The 12599-nt window shown below is 39.6% G+C and overlaps 1 protein-coding gene across 6 annotated transcripts in view; it reads left to right on the forward strand.

Annotated features, from left to right (window-relative positions):
• Positions 1-12599, forward strand: part of ATF6 (activating transcription factor 6) — a 77779-nt gene that overhangs the window by 46273 nt on the left and 18907 nt on the right. For 3 of the 6 annotated variants that reach the window (XM_080622811.1, XM_080622812.1, XM_080622813.1), the window contains 2 exons: positions 10382-10469; positions 11808-11892. In XM_080622811.1, the coding sequence (XP_080478937.1) occupies positions 10382-10469; positions 11808-11892 (173 nt within the window). Of the gene's footprint in view, positions 1-10381; positions 10470-11807; positions 11893-12599 lie in introns of those variants that run through there. The other 3 variants (XR_013957364.1, XM_080622809.1, XM_080622810.1) reach the window with 1 other exon arrangement.

The raw sequence follows: 12599 nt of genomic DNA on the forward strand, positions 1-12599 counted from the left end.
TGATTTAGTCTTGTGGTTTTGATAGTGGCATTTGCATTGTGGGAAGTTATATAAAGGCATGCTTTTATTCAACTTTGGCAGAATGTGGAAGGTGGGGGAAATTTTTCTGTAGTGAAATCAGAGGAAGAGCACCCATTTCCTCAGGTTTCTTAGAGAGATGGTCCTAAAGCTGCTTTACCCTTCAGTTACTGACATTGCAAACAAGATCTAGCAGTTTACTGAAAGTACTGCCTGTATTTATAAAACACCTTTCTGTGGGTGACCTAATTTTTCTTGCCACTGCTGGGAGGCAATACCTCCATTTCAGTGAAGCTGAATTGCCATCAGAGAGGTTAAGAGGTATATTCAGGTGCATTGAGTGTATGAGGCTAAAGGATGGGGGACAGGAAAGAACAGCAGAAAAAGGTGCTTGTTGATCATAATATTCCTCATTCAGTTTGTGTTGTATGTGCTCTTTTGGGGCCATCTCCAGCTGGGCAGTAATTCTGGGAATCCAAAATTTGTCTTACGTAGAAGACCTGAGGTCTTGCAAGCAAATATAGAGACTCTGGGCTAAAGTTTTGTCAGAGAAGCAAAGAATCTGGATTATATCCTTTTTGGTTTTACTGGACCTTATTCACAAGCCCTACCTAAATTACATGTTTTTGCAATTACAGATTGCAGTTGCAAAACTAATAGCCTGCAGATGCTATGCAAAAGCAGAGCCCTGCTGCAGTGAATTGGAGAAGGAGGGGAATTTCTTTTTATGGGTAGCAGTAATAAAACAATTAATTCTTTTTGGGTCTTAAAACTTTGTAAAATCTACAAGGATAATTGACAGACTCTACTGGGAGTTACAGGTGAGCTGCATTTCTGTGCTTACACAGCCCATGGGAAGGACGGAAAATGTCAGAGAAACACTTCTCAAATAACTTGGAGCAAACATATCCCAGTTTTATGATGCTCATTTGATTAGGAGAGCCTTTAGAAGAAAATCTGATTCTTATCAAACATTATAGGAAGAACTTTTCCACCAGTACAAGCTGGGATGTTTTTTGTCTTCACTGAAGCCGAGAACTGAATCAGCTATTCATGTAGACAAACTTTTCTAGTTTATCTTGAAATTCAGCTGATTTCCACAAATAACACATGCACGAATTATAAAAGCATTTTCAAGTCCTTAAAAACCTTCCTATATGATTTTAACCAAAACTGTTTATTTAAACATAGAATTCTGTTCTTCACATCCTCTTACTTTGCCTTTAGGAATTTTTTTTTTATCTGCTGCCAAACCAAAATTACATCATAGCAAATGCATGCATTGTTCTTTACTTTCGGGCCTTGCAAAGCAGTTCTGCAGACAAGCTTAATTGGCTGGATTTGTGTCCAGTCTCTGTCCTGTGCCCTCCTTGTTCACATGTCCTTTCTTTCTCTTTCCTATACAGAGGTAAAAAGACAAAATTAGAAGGAAGAGTACGTTTATGATAGAAATAAAGTCCAAATGGGGTGCCTTCACATCATTCTCCATTGCAATCGGACTGGCTCTGCTGTACCTCATGGTGTGCCTAATTAATGTGTACACACAAGTAAACTGTGATTTCCTGGAGTATTTCTGATACACAGGGGAAGGCTGATGGTATTTAGCGCCTCTTATTTAGAATGTGTTGCAAGTTAAAAATGAGATTAGGAAAGCTTGGATGGAAATGAGGCAAGTTCATCTTGGGTAATTCGCAGCTGGTGTTACTTTGTTAAAAGGGTAAAGATAGATGTTTCAGTGGAACAGAAGGTTAGCCGGCCTGTCTTCTGGAAGTATGCTTGTATTCTGATTCCTGAAGGGAGATCAGGAGTCCTTCTCAGAGGCCACTGGGTAGTCCACTGCTTGACTAATAGATACCTAATTACCAGCATATTTCAGTGTTATCTTAAGGCATAATTCTTCCTCTTCGGCCTTGGAAATTGAATAGAGGGAAGGTAAACCATGAAAGATAGAAAAACTGTATAGTATATAAATTTTTTCCACCTTTATATGACATCTGCTTTACAGCTGCTTTCAGTGTGTTAAAGTAATATGTGCATTATAGTCTGTTGTGTATTAGAAAATTGTTGCGTTGTTCTTCTCAAACCTTGATGGAGTAAAGAGATTCTCTTTCATTTTTATTCTTGCTTTCTCAATTGTAACCTTGATCTTCTACCTAGATGGAACTGAGTAAGATACCTAGTGAAACAAAGGGGAGCAAATTAAGCCAGGAAGACATGAGTTCAAAACAAGGAAAGGAAAGCAATTCATACAGTAGAAATAGATTTGTGGAACTTCTTGCCAAAATGCATTATAGATGCTATAAGCTTACATGTATTCCAGGGATTCCAGGAAAGTTCATGGAAGAGAAATCTACTAATAGCTACGAAATATATGGAAGTCACATCTTTGTCGTAAAATCCCTAGAACAGTAATTGAAAGTGGTCGGTGGCTGGAAGACAGGTAGGGAAAAGTGTCATATGTGTACACACTGCTTGTTTCCATCTTAGCATGGTAAGTTGGCTTTCCTTGAAGTCAGAGGATGACAGCATCAGTTCTTGGGCAGCAGCAGGAATGTCCAGCCCAGGACAGGCAGGAAGAGGAAATCAGGAACAGCTTCAGCATCAGGAAAGCTTAATTTGCCTCAAGTCATTATGAAACTCGGTCTGCTTCTACACCTGGAAAGATTTTTTTTTGTTCTAAAATAGAATCATATGGTGACTGCTGTTGTGTCTTGGATCTTTTGGGATTCAAGGCCCAACACCAAGGAGAGGTGATCTGAATAAATGTCTATGCCTGAGACACTTGCAGTCCTTTAAAAAGTCTAAACTAGATCACTTTAATTTGGCCTTTGATTTTTGTCTTTAAGGCAATGTAACATAATTTCAATCCAAAAGGAGAAGGGACAAAAGGTAGTTCTTGCTTTACTGGTATTTGCTGTCTCTGTCTGTGAACTGCACAAATGGGCACACCTCACAGCAGGTTTCCATATTTTTATTAGATTCCATAACCTTTTGATTTCGCAGATCAGAAGAGATTCTTTGCCACTGATTCTGCTTTACACCAAGAAAATGCTCCAAAGCTGAACCTGACTTGTAAACAAGAAGCAGTGCTGCCATTGAAGGGAATGGAGGAAACTTCTCCAAAGGAGGCTTGTGACAGTGTATTTTCCATTCCTCTGAGGTCTCTGGGATTTTCACAAGGCTGTCTGACTCACAGTGAGGTGCTTTCCAGTTAGTTTAGTTTTGGAGCCCAGGCCATATCACATCTGGCAGTAGCTCAGTTGACAATAAAAGGCACTAAAGACTTCTTCATTAAAAGGTCTCTCATGTGGGAACTAAACTGGATAGCAGTTCCCTTTTCTGCAGGGACAGTGACCAGAAAGTGGTCCAGAGTGCAGTTAGGTGTTGCTTATAGAAATTTGTCTGGGAATGTCAGAAAGGTGTAATCTTACACTACAGGACATTTTATTGACTGTGGGATTGAGCTATTTCTGGTAAAACACTTAAATAAAAAGCGTATCTCATCACTTCATTGCTGTGTGCAAAGTATAGGCCATAAAAACCACCTGTGCACAGAAACACTGGGATTGGAACAGCATCGGTGTGAATAGGAGCACTTTTGGCAAAAATACAAGCAGAAAAAGAAGCTCTATTCCCACCACTTCTGGGAGCTTTCCTTTTATGGGACAGTCTCCCCCTTCTCTTACCCTGAAATAGGCTTAAAACTTAGAAAAGTAATTAAATTCTGTGATTAGGGGTTGGGAGTTGAATTCTCAATTGCAAACTCTCTTTTTAAAGTATGCTGCAAAATCAAACTGTGTTAATAATACATGCTAGCTAACCTCAAGTTTAATATATGCAGAACTGGTACCCTTTCAAATTAAGTTAAATTGTTATTGTTAAACTCAAAGTAGTAAAACTACTGGAGCCTTCCAGGGTGGGCTGTCAAGAGCCAGTGTAGAAAGGCTGAGACCTTGTGAATTTTTATTGTGGGTTTTCTGTGGATTCCTTGCAGTTGTTATCCCATTTTTAACTTGCTCCCGTACTCATCTTTGTGTGTCATGGATTCTCTGTGACAATCCATGATGGAGTGGGTAAATCTACTTGGATTTATAAGGTCTACCTGAAAAAAAAAAAAAAAAAAAAAAAAAAAAAAGAAAGAAAAGTAAAATAAGTTTATCAACTTTAAAAACAAGTTAAACAAGTTTACAGTTCATGGTATAATGAGCAAGTATTGTGGCTGAGTCACAGTTTGTGTAGAGGTTTTAGTTGTTTTCCTCTCTCTTTTCTGCTCTTAAAAGCATCTCCATGCTTTTCAGATGTAAGTGTTGGACTGAAATGGTAGGCAGTTTCAGAGGCACCCTCCCCTCTGTAGTTACTGTCCTGTTTAATGTCCACTTACAGTAAAAACAATGTTGCAGGAACTTCTGGCATTTTCAGATGGACCAGTACTCTATCTAGTGTGGTGTATCCTCAGGACACCATATGGTTGCCATCACCCAACTGAATCAATAGTGAAATTATACAGCCATTTCCTCTACAAATTTGTAAACCTTCATACACCTCCTCTTTGAACTGACAGAGGAAACCAGAAACATATGCCAAGACCTGATTCTCATTTACACCATGATCTGTGCTGTGTGCTTTGCAGTGTAGGAGCCTGCCATGATAAATGAGAATCAGCCCTTAGCCCATGAGTGCATTGCAGTAAGTTCTCTTCCCAGGAGAGCAGCCTCTTCTTGTGTCCAGACAGCTGCTGAAGTTCAGCCCTGGCTGTCTTAAGAATGAAATTCTGGCATCACAGGTACTGTTTCCCAGTCAGGAGTTGCAAGTGAAAGACTGCAGTACTGCTCAGTGCAGGTCTGGTGGCCTGTGTAGGAGATGAGGACAGAAACATCACAGCTCTGGCAACAGCCAGACAGCCTGAAACAATTATTTTGAAGTTTTCAAAAAGTGTAAAATCTGTGGTTTGTGAAAGAAACCCTGGTTCGTTAGCTCTGTCAGCCCAGGGTTTTAGCAAGTCCAGCTTCTCAGGGGACTGCATAGAGCAATCTCTGAAGTTGCGTGCAGCTTTTTGGGCATGTAAAAGCACACTTTTGTTTCACGCTCTGTATGGCTGAAAGCATACCTGTAAAGAAGGTCCAGTGTGATCTCACTGACCTGAAATCCCTGAAGATGTTCAGAAAGATAGGTTTGAAAAACAATACATGGATTTGATGAACAATGTTTTATGGTCAAAAAAACACCTGCTTTCAATCTGCTTCATCTTGAGATCGCTAGATGTGGTCAGATAGTTAATAGATAAGTTTTTAAGATGTCAGGACATGCTGAAGACTGCCAAAAGTAGTGCTGTTAAAGAAAAATGGACCTGCAGCAGCTTTGGGAAGCTGCCAACACTTCAGTGGGATGTGGGAAGCTTCTCAGCCTGTATCAGCAGAGGTTGTAATGTGGTTCTAGAATCACAGCATGAAGAAATTGAGGCATGACTCCCTGTGAGACCTCTTAGTCATAAACAGAGATGAAAAAATGCCAGCTGCAGTGTTTGTTTACTGTAAGAAGTCTTCTGAAGCTGCCTGGACACAGTAGCCTTTGGCATACCAAAGCGCCTGGCTCTATTTATCCTCTCTGCTCTGGCAACTCAGTTAGTTGCGATATTCTAGCACATAGCTGATTTCCGAGGCAATGGTAAAGATCAAGTCTCCTCATCAAGGCAAATTATGAGAACAGCACACTGAGGTTTTCCTTTGGTATTTTAATCCAATCTCCTTCGAGCTTTTATTCCTGTAAAGTAACAAATGTCACTTGTTTTCTAAAAGATTATCCTTAGTTAATCAGAGATGAATCTCCTAATGAAGAGCAAGGGTCATTCAGACACCCTGATGAAGTCTTTGTGAGAAGTGAGATAGGGTCTGTCTTGCAGGAGTGGTCACGTCTGTACTTTTCCAGGTACATGCTCCGAACCACTGGGAAGAGTCAGAAGCATGGCTTCCCCTTCAGTAGCATGATAAACAATGTTTACTTAGGCAGATGTGCTAAATACACTGTAACAAAGCCCATTTAAATCAAGCTACATTAATTATTTTCTGATAGGTAATGCTTTTGCTCAAGACACTAGAAAAGGATTTTGACAAATACTTATCTAAACCCTAAGCACAACAGCTCAACAAAGAAAGATCTAAGCAAGTTGATTTGACAGATAAGTAACCTCAGGGACAGGAGGAAAGACAGCTCATGCTGAGAGTGCAGAGCCTTGGTGGGCTTGGAAATCCATTTCTTTGTGTCCTGTGCCATTCGGGTATCCCTCAAATTGCATGCACATCTCTAAATGTTCCCCATAGCACTGGTAATATTTTCCTTCAGTACATGCTGCAAGGATGTTTAATGAAAATTCATGGTATGCAGTGATGATGTTCTGTTTATGTTCTTTCACTGTGAGAGTTAGAAACAATTATTTTTCTTAAATGAAAGCTAAGATGCCCAAAAGTTACCTAGAGGGGGCTTTGAAAACCAAACCACGTATCCTGAAGCTGAGCAGCCAGTTTTGGAATATTCTAGCACAGTGGAACAGGATTTCAATTGGCAGTTGATTGTGAGGGTTAGAGATACACAAGGCTGCAAAGCTTAATCCCTGTTAGAGCCCTGACTAGAGTGATCTTTTGTAAAACCCTTAAAATCTTTATTGCAGTTCTATGCATTGTTGAGTTCAAAAGCAGATCAGCAGGCACTGAATTAGCCAGCACAGTAAAAAGATTCAGTCAGGAAATTAATTCTATAGGGATGCCTAATTTTCAAGTGTTTACAGCTCTGGATAATTATGTTCTCTAATGTCCTGAATGTTTTGTGGTGGCAAGGACTCAATAAATATGATTATTAATCAGAAGCTTAACAAGTAACAGCTTCAGATACCTCCAAGAAAACATGTTTCTGTATCAAAAAATACTAAATTAAGGTAATGCATTTGTGGCTGGATTTTGGTATCTCTGTATTAATCTATCTGTCCATTTAATCTGGCTTCAATATCACTGAACTGTAGAGATGATCAAAAGCAAAATGAGAATGCTGAAGCTAGGGTCTCATTTGAAATATTGTCTTTCCAGGCTGATATTTTTCCAGTCATTCTGCCAGCAGTCTCAGGTCTGTATCGTGTATTTAAATTATCATCTCATCTAAGTGCAAATCTTGGTACAGGCCAAGGCCATCTGTTGTTGGGTAATAGTTGTGATTTATTCTGCCTCTGGTTTACATTCGTGCTCATGGACCAGATGTTGACTTGCAAGATTTGCTTTTATTCATTTTCAGTTTTGTACCATATGTTAATATCACAAGCAGCACTTTAATTTTAGAATTTTTTTTGTCTAGTGTTTAAATTTAGGAATGAGTAATGGCATCACACATCCCTCTGGGACACAGTTCAGCATATTTCAGAACTGAGTAGGACAGGAGAAAATATTTTTACATTTCAGATATGCATTCAAGCAATGTTACTATGTGTCTAATTTCTTCCTAGTCACTAATTCATACACTTATTTATCTTGCACGTGAATAGTTACGTATTGCTTTCAAATTAAAGTTGTGGACAATTTGAAGACTTGTGGGCTCAAGATTGTTGTAGGTAGCTAAATAGTAGGCAAAATATTTATGATGTTCTGCAGCATACCCGCTGCTACCTTTGCTTTCAATGTAGAATGAGGGTAGCTATGAAACTTTGCCAGTTAAGACAGATTGTCAGAGGGACATTCCCGCGTATAAAAGGTAAAGATTTATTACGAAGATGGATAAATTTCCCGAAGTCCAAATTTTAAAAAATGGATCTTTGTAGTAGAGATCAGTAGTGTCCACCTTCTAGATTTACGTGTACATCTTGCACATTAGTTCCTGGTTGCTGTTTGGACTTAGAGCTGACTGGCTTTTTATATGGCTGTCTTGTCCAGAGTTGGTGTTGGAACACTGAAGAGTTGTGTGACAACTCCAAATTACATTTGAATACACAAATGCAAGTGGAAATTACTTCATTGTCTCACTATCTGCTGTGAGAGCAGAACGCTCTGGGCCTTCCCTTTCACACTGTTCAAACTGCTCTGGTAAAACAGAGGAGTAGCAGGTGAATTGATACATGAACATACCACTTTGCTGTGTAGTTTTGGGAGACATTTCGGAGTCTCAAACTAATGGGAAGTTAATTCTCATGTGTTGGATAACAGAGCACCTTCATCAACAGTGGTTCCCTATGCACTTTGTTTCAGATCCAGTGAGTTGATCTTGTCAGGTTGTGTGTGAAGGGATTGCTAGTAGGAGTGCACAGGTAATAGGTATCTTACCAGTTTCTTTCACTAACAGGATTCTGTGTGGCTGAGCAGGATGTGCTGGGTCTGCCATGATCTGTGTAAAAAAAGTTTACTTCACTAGGCTAAACTAGATTATAATATTGGCATTTTATGCATCTGTCCTCCTTCTTATATTCCTTTGGTTTTGAATGTCAGTAACTGTGGTCTAGAAAACAATGCTCCTTTTGTTTCTCTGAGGCAGGGAAAGAGACTGTCTGGGTGGGATTCATTAAATACAGCTTGAGGTGTTTGGATGTTGATTGACCAGTCTGAACTAGACTGTTTTCATGAGTCACTGAACAGCAGCAGACTTCTCTGGAGCTCCTGTCATCTCTAGTGCTGTCTTGGTGTGGAGCAAAATACCTGCTGGAGTTGCCCACTTCAATTGACTGATCTAGCAGAAAATTACTTGCTGTTTTTGTTAAAGTCAGTATTATGAAGACAGCACGTAGTTGTGGACTGCTTGTTTCTTCTTTGCAGCTCTTGAATTACCATTCACAGAAGTCTAAAATTAGTTGAGACTAGAGCTAACTTCTGTTATTAAAAAAAAACCCAGCTTAGGTGAGGTAGATCGAAGAAAGATGAATTTTGCATTTTACTTTCAATGCAAGGTTTAGAATAAAGTATTGTTTTCCAGCAAATCAGTTTGGTGGAATCTGAACCTGGCCGGCACTGTTAATGACTAGTTTGGCTGCATTGTAGTCATGGAAATACAATTTGTGCAAAGTCTGTCTGAGCCAAGTCTTTTAATTTAACCATGATGGAGGAGATGCAGAGCTTGTAAAGGCCAAGTCGGAGGTGTTTGCACTGTCTCTGTAGTTACCATAGGACTCTTATGAAAAGTTGCCACTGCCAGTCTCTGTCCTGCGGACTGCAAAAAGAGACTCACAGGATCAACGAAATGGGTAGAGAAAATCTCTGCAGTGACTAGCCTAGCTTCCTCTGTGAAGTGGAACTGTTGTTGACAATAGATATGGGCAGCCATGGCTTTGTATAGCTGGGTCTTAGAAACCTCCAAAATCCTCTAGCTCTCTGCTGACTTGTTCCAGGATTGCATCACTCTGCATGAAAAACTGTTTCTAAATATCCAACCTTAACCTCCTGTGGTGCAGCCAAGAAAAGGAATTGTGCAGGAGGAACTGGAGGAATTTTCCTTATTTCGTTGCTATCCAGAAATTTTTGTCATGACACTGATGTTTATTTCTGTAGAGGTTCTCCAACTGTAAAGTTTTTGTGATAGTTCTTAATATAATTTATCCATACAGTAAATAAAAGTGCTGTTATAAGCAAAACTAAGCCAACATCAATTAGTGTACCAATATTCATATAGATTGGCAAAAAATAATAGTTATTTGTAATGATTCATATGTCATCATCTATGCAGTATTTGTGTTTTGCTGGGTTATGATGTTATGGACTCTCAGAAGTATTGAAAAAAGAAAAAAAAGACCAACAGGATAAGCCTTTCTGTATAGTCATCAAATAAATAAATAGTCATCAAATCATGACAACGACATTGTTACAAAATCTAGTTTTAATGGGCATCTTACCTTTAGCCTGTTCCCTTGGGAACACTGAATTTCAGTAACAGTTTTTCTGTAAAGTTCATTGCCTAATTGAGTGTTGTCTTAATGTCAGTGGTTCAAAAATGAAATGGGAATTACATATGTGGTCTGAGAATTCTAGCAGAGTGGTTTTATAATTTTGGTACCAAAATTTTTTTAATTACAGTCATATATTGAAGTAATGTTTTCTGCTTATGGTCAGTTCTTTGTTATTTTGGGGGATTTTTTGGTGGGAAAAAGAAAGACCGGTATTTCTGCAATGTATCCACAGAATATCTTGGTATATTTAACACCTATTTTTTTGTGTAACTCAGTTCCCTGAATCTTAGACATAACAACGTAGTGTTTAGATACTAAAATGGAGAAATTACAGTTACCCTGACATTAAGATGTTAACAACAGTGTCTTGGAGGAAGTCTTAGCTCAGTCTGCCAAAAAGATAACCTTGGCGAAAACCATGAGTTGTTTGTGTGCTCGTTCTTTGCCCTTAAGCAGGGAGCCGAAAAGCTGCCATGTGAAGTTTCCAAGTCCTGGGTTTGTAAAATACCATGGGAGTTTTACAAATGGGAAAGCACAAAATGAGGTGAGAGCATCAAACCTGCTTCTGCTTTTTAACCACATGAGATAGATGCTGAGTCTTGAAAAGTGAAAGGCAGATGTCAGATTCTGGTTTTGGATGGTTGTAAAAACTTCTTAATGAGCTGGTCTCCACATGTTTGACACAGTGGCACCTGCCAGCTCTTGTTCTTCTCAGAGACACTGAGAGTGTATTTGGCATTGCTGGGATTGAGAGAGAGACAAACTCAGGGGCTAGGAAAATAAACCTTTCCAAGTTCTTTGGGACCTGGAAAAGATAGTTAGTGGTTGGAAGGGGTTCTTTTCACTTAAAGCATGGGTTAGAAATTTAAACTCAGTTTGTCAATTATATAAACACAGTCTTTTGTTCCTAATTAATAAGAGGAAGCAAATATTCTTCCCTCACAACTCTCACTATGTAATGAGATGGTGCAGTGAAGCAACCTTCTGTCAGGGAAGCTAAGCTTTGAAGGGCATGGGAAGCTTCCCTCATTGTTAGTAGCCTTTCTTCGGTCCATCCGGATCAGCATAGCACAGTAATACAGGATTTGCTTGGACTGGCACTTTATGTTATGTTACTTCTGTTGATAAGGGAAGAACCATATTTCCCCAGGCTGCAAGTTGAACAGTTTGAGTTCAGCAACACCAAAAAAAAAAAAAAAAAAAAAAAAAAAGCTGCATTTTTCCTTGCAGATCAGGTCTATATGCAGAGCGTCTCCTGCAGATGCAGCTTCCACTGCTTAAACCCAGGGTAGTTAGTTCTAACACTGCTGTCATACAGCAGTACCCAGCCACCTCACAGATGAGATAAGCTACTAAAGCACAGCTTTGCCATCAAACTTCCCTGGTAGGTTTTGTCAGCAGAGCTCACAGTTCACACCCTGTCACAACCCTGTCTGATGCAGTCCTGCTGCACAAAGCATGTGGTGTAGGGCTTGAGATAGATATAGCAAGATGGCATTTATTTATAAAGCAGACAGAACTGCAAGTAGAGGCTCCAGTTCAGCAAAGCTTATAACCACATGTTTAAATATCACTGAAGTCAAGTTAAATTACTTTAATCATATGCGTAAGTACTCTGTTGAACGAGGGCCTAATAGTAGTTTCCATCTCTTTGCACATGATCAAGGCTTTTTCATATTCTGCTGTATGAGATAGGGATTTCTTCTTATTTACACAGCCTGAGCAACTGCTGTGACTCTTGAAAGACTCCCTCAACAATTTGAATTTGCTAAGCTGTCATAAGTAGTTTTATATGGAATGCCTCTAAGATAGAATGGAAAGGAATTTTCCCAGCTCTGTACTTCCAGGGTAGATTTAACACATCTTTTCCCATATTTTCCAGGACCACCTGTTATTGCCAGCCACGACACATAACAAGACCAGAAGACCAAAGATGTCTATAGTGTTGCCAGCTGTAAACATCAATGGTAAGTCCAAAATATGAAAGAGAATGATAGGAAAAATAATTTCAAAGAGATGTGACTGACTTGTATGTGGAAACCAAATTTAGACTAAATGTCTATAGTTACAGCTTTGAAAAAGACGTCAGACTGATCATTACTGGGCCTTAGTTGCCAAGGTCCCTGCTGGAGCTGGGGTGCTGGTAAATCACCAGTGCCTGGTCACAGAGACTGTAACAAATGGCTGTGTGACTTGGCCAGCAGTTCTGCGGTATCTCATTCTAGCTCCTTCAAGGAGCTAGTGATTTATACACAGCCTCAGTGATTTATACACAGCTGATTAAAGGTTACTTGAATGTATTCTATCTTCTCTAACTTGGTGGCTACAAAGAATCCATCGAGTGTGGAGACTGTTCTCATCCTCTCATTCGGGTTCATCCTGCGTCTGCTTAGCAGGCCAAATTCCTTGGCCTTACTAGCTTGTTAGGATACCAACTGCCTTCCGTCAGCTTTCTTAACTGTTTACCACTGTTATACAACACTCAGTGTGAGTGGGACCTCTCAGCACAGCTTCGTCAGGATTAATAATAATCATGTTACAGTGCTGCAGGACAGCAGAGAAAACAGCTTTGCAGTAGGGGCACAGGCTTATCAGCGCAGAGAAATGCTCTTGATATGTGTTTTAATTCCACATGAGAGACGTGACCTGTATAAATGTATTATTAATCCATGTG

This window comes from Psittacula echo (assembly GCF_963264785.1).
Source record: "Psittacula echo genome assembly, chromosome: 7".
NCBI classification, from domain to species: Eukaryota; Metazoa; Chordata; class Aves; order Psittaciformes; family Psittacidae; genus Psittacula; species Psittacula echo.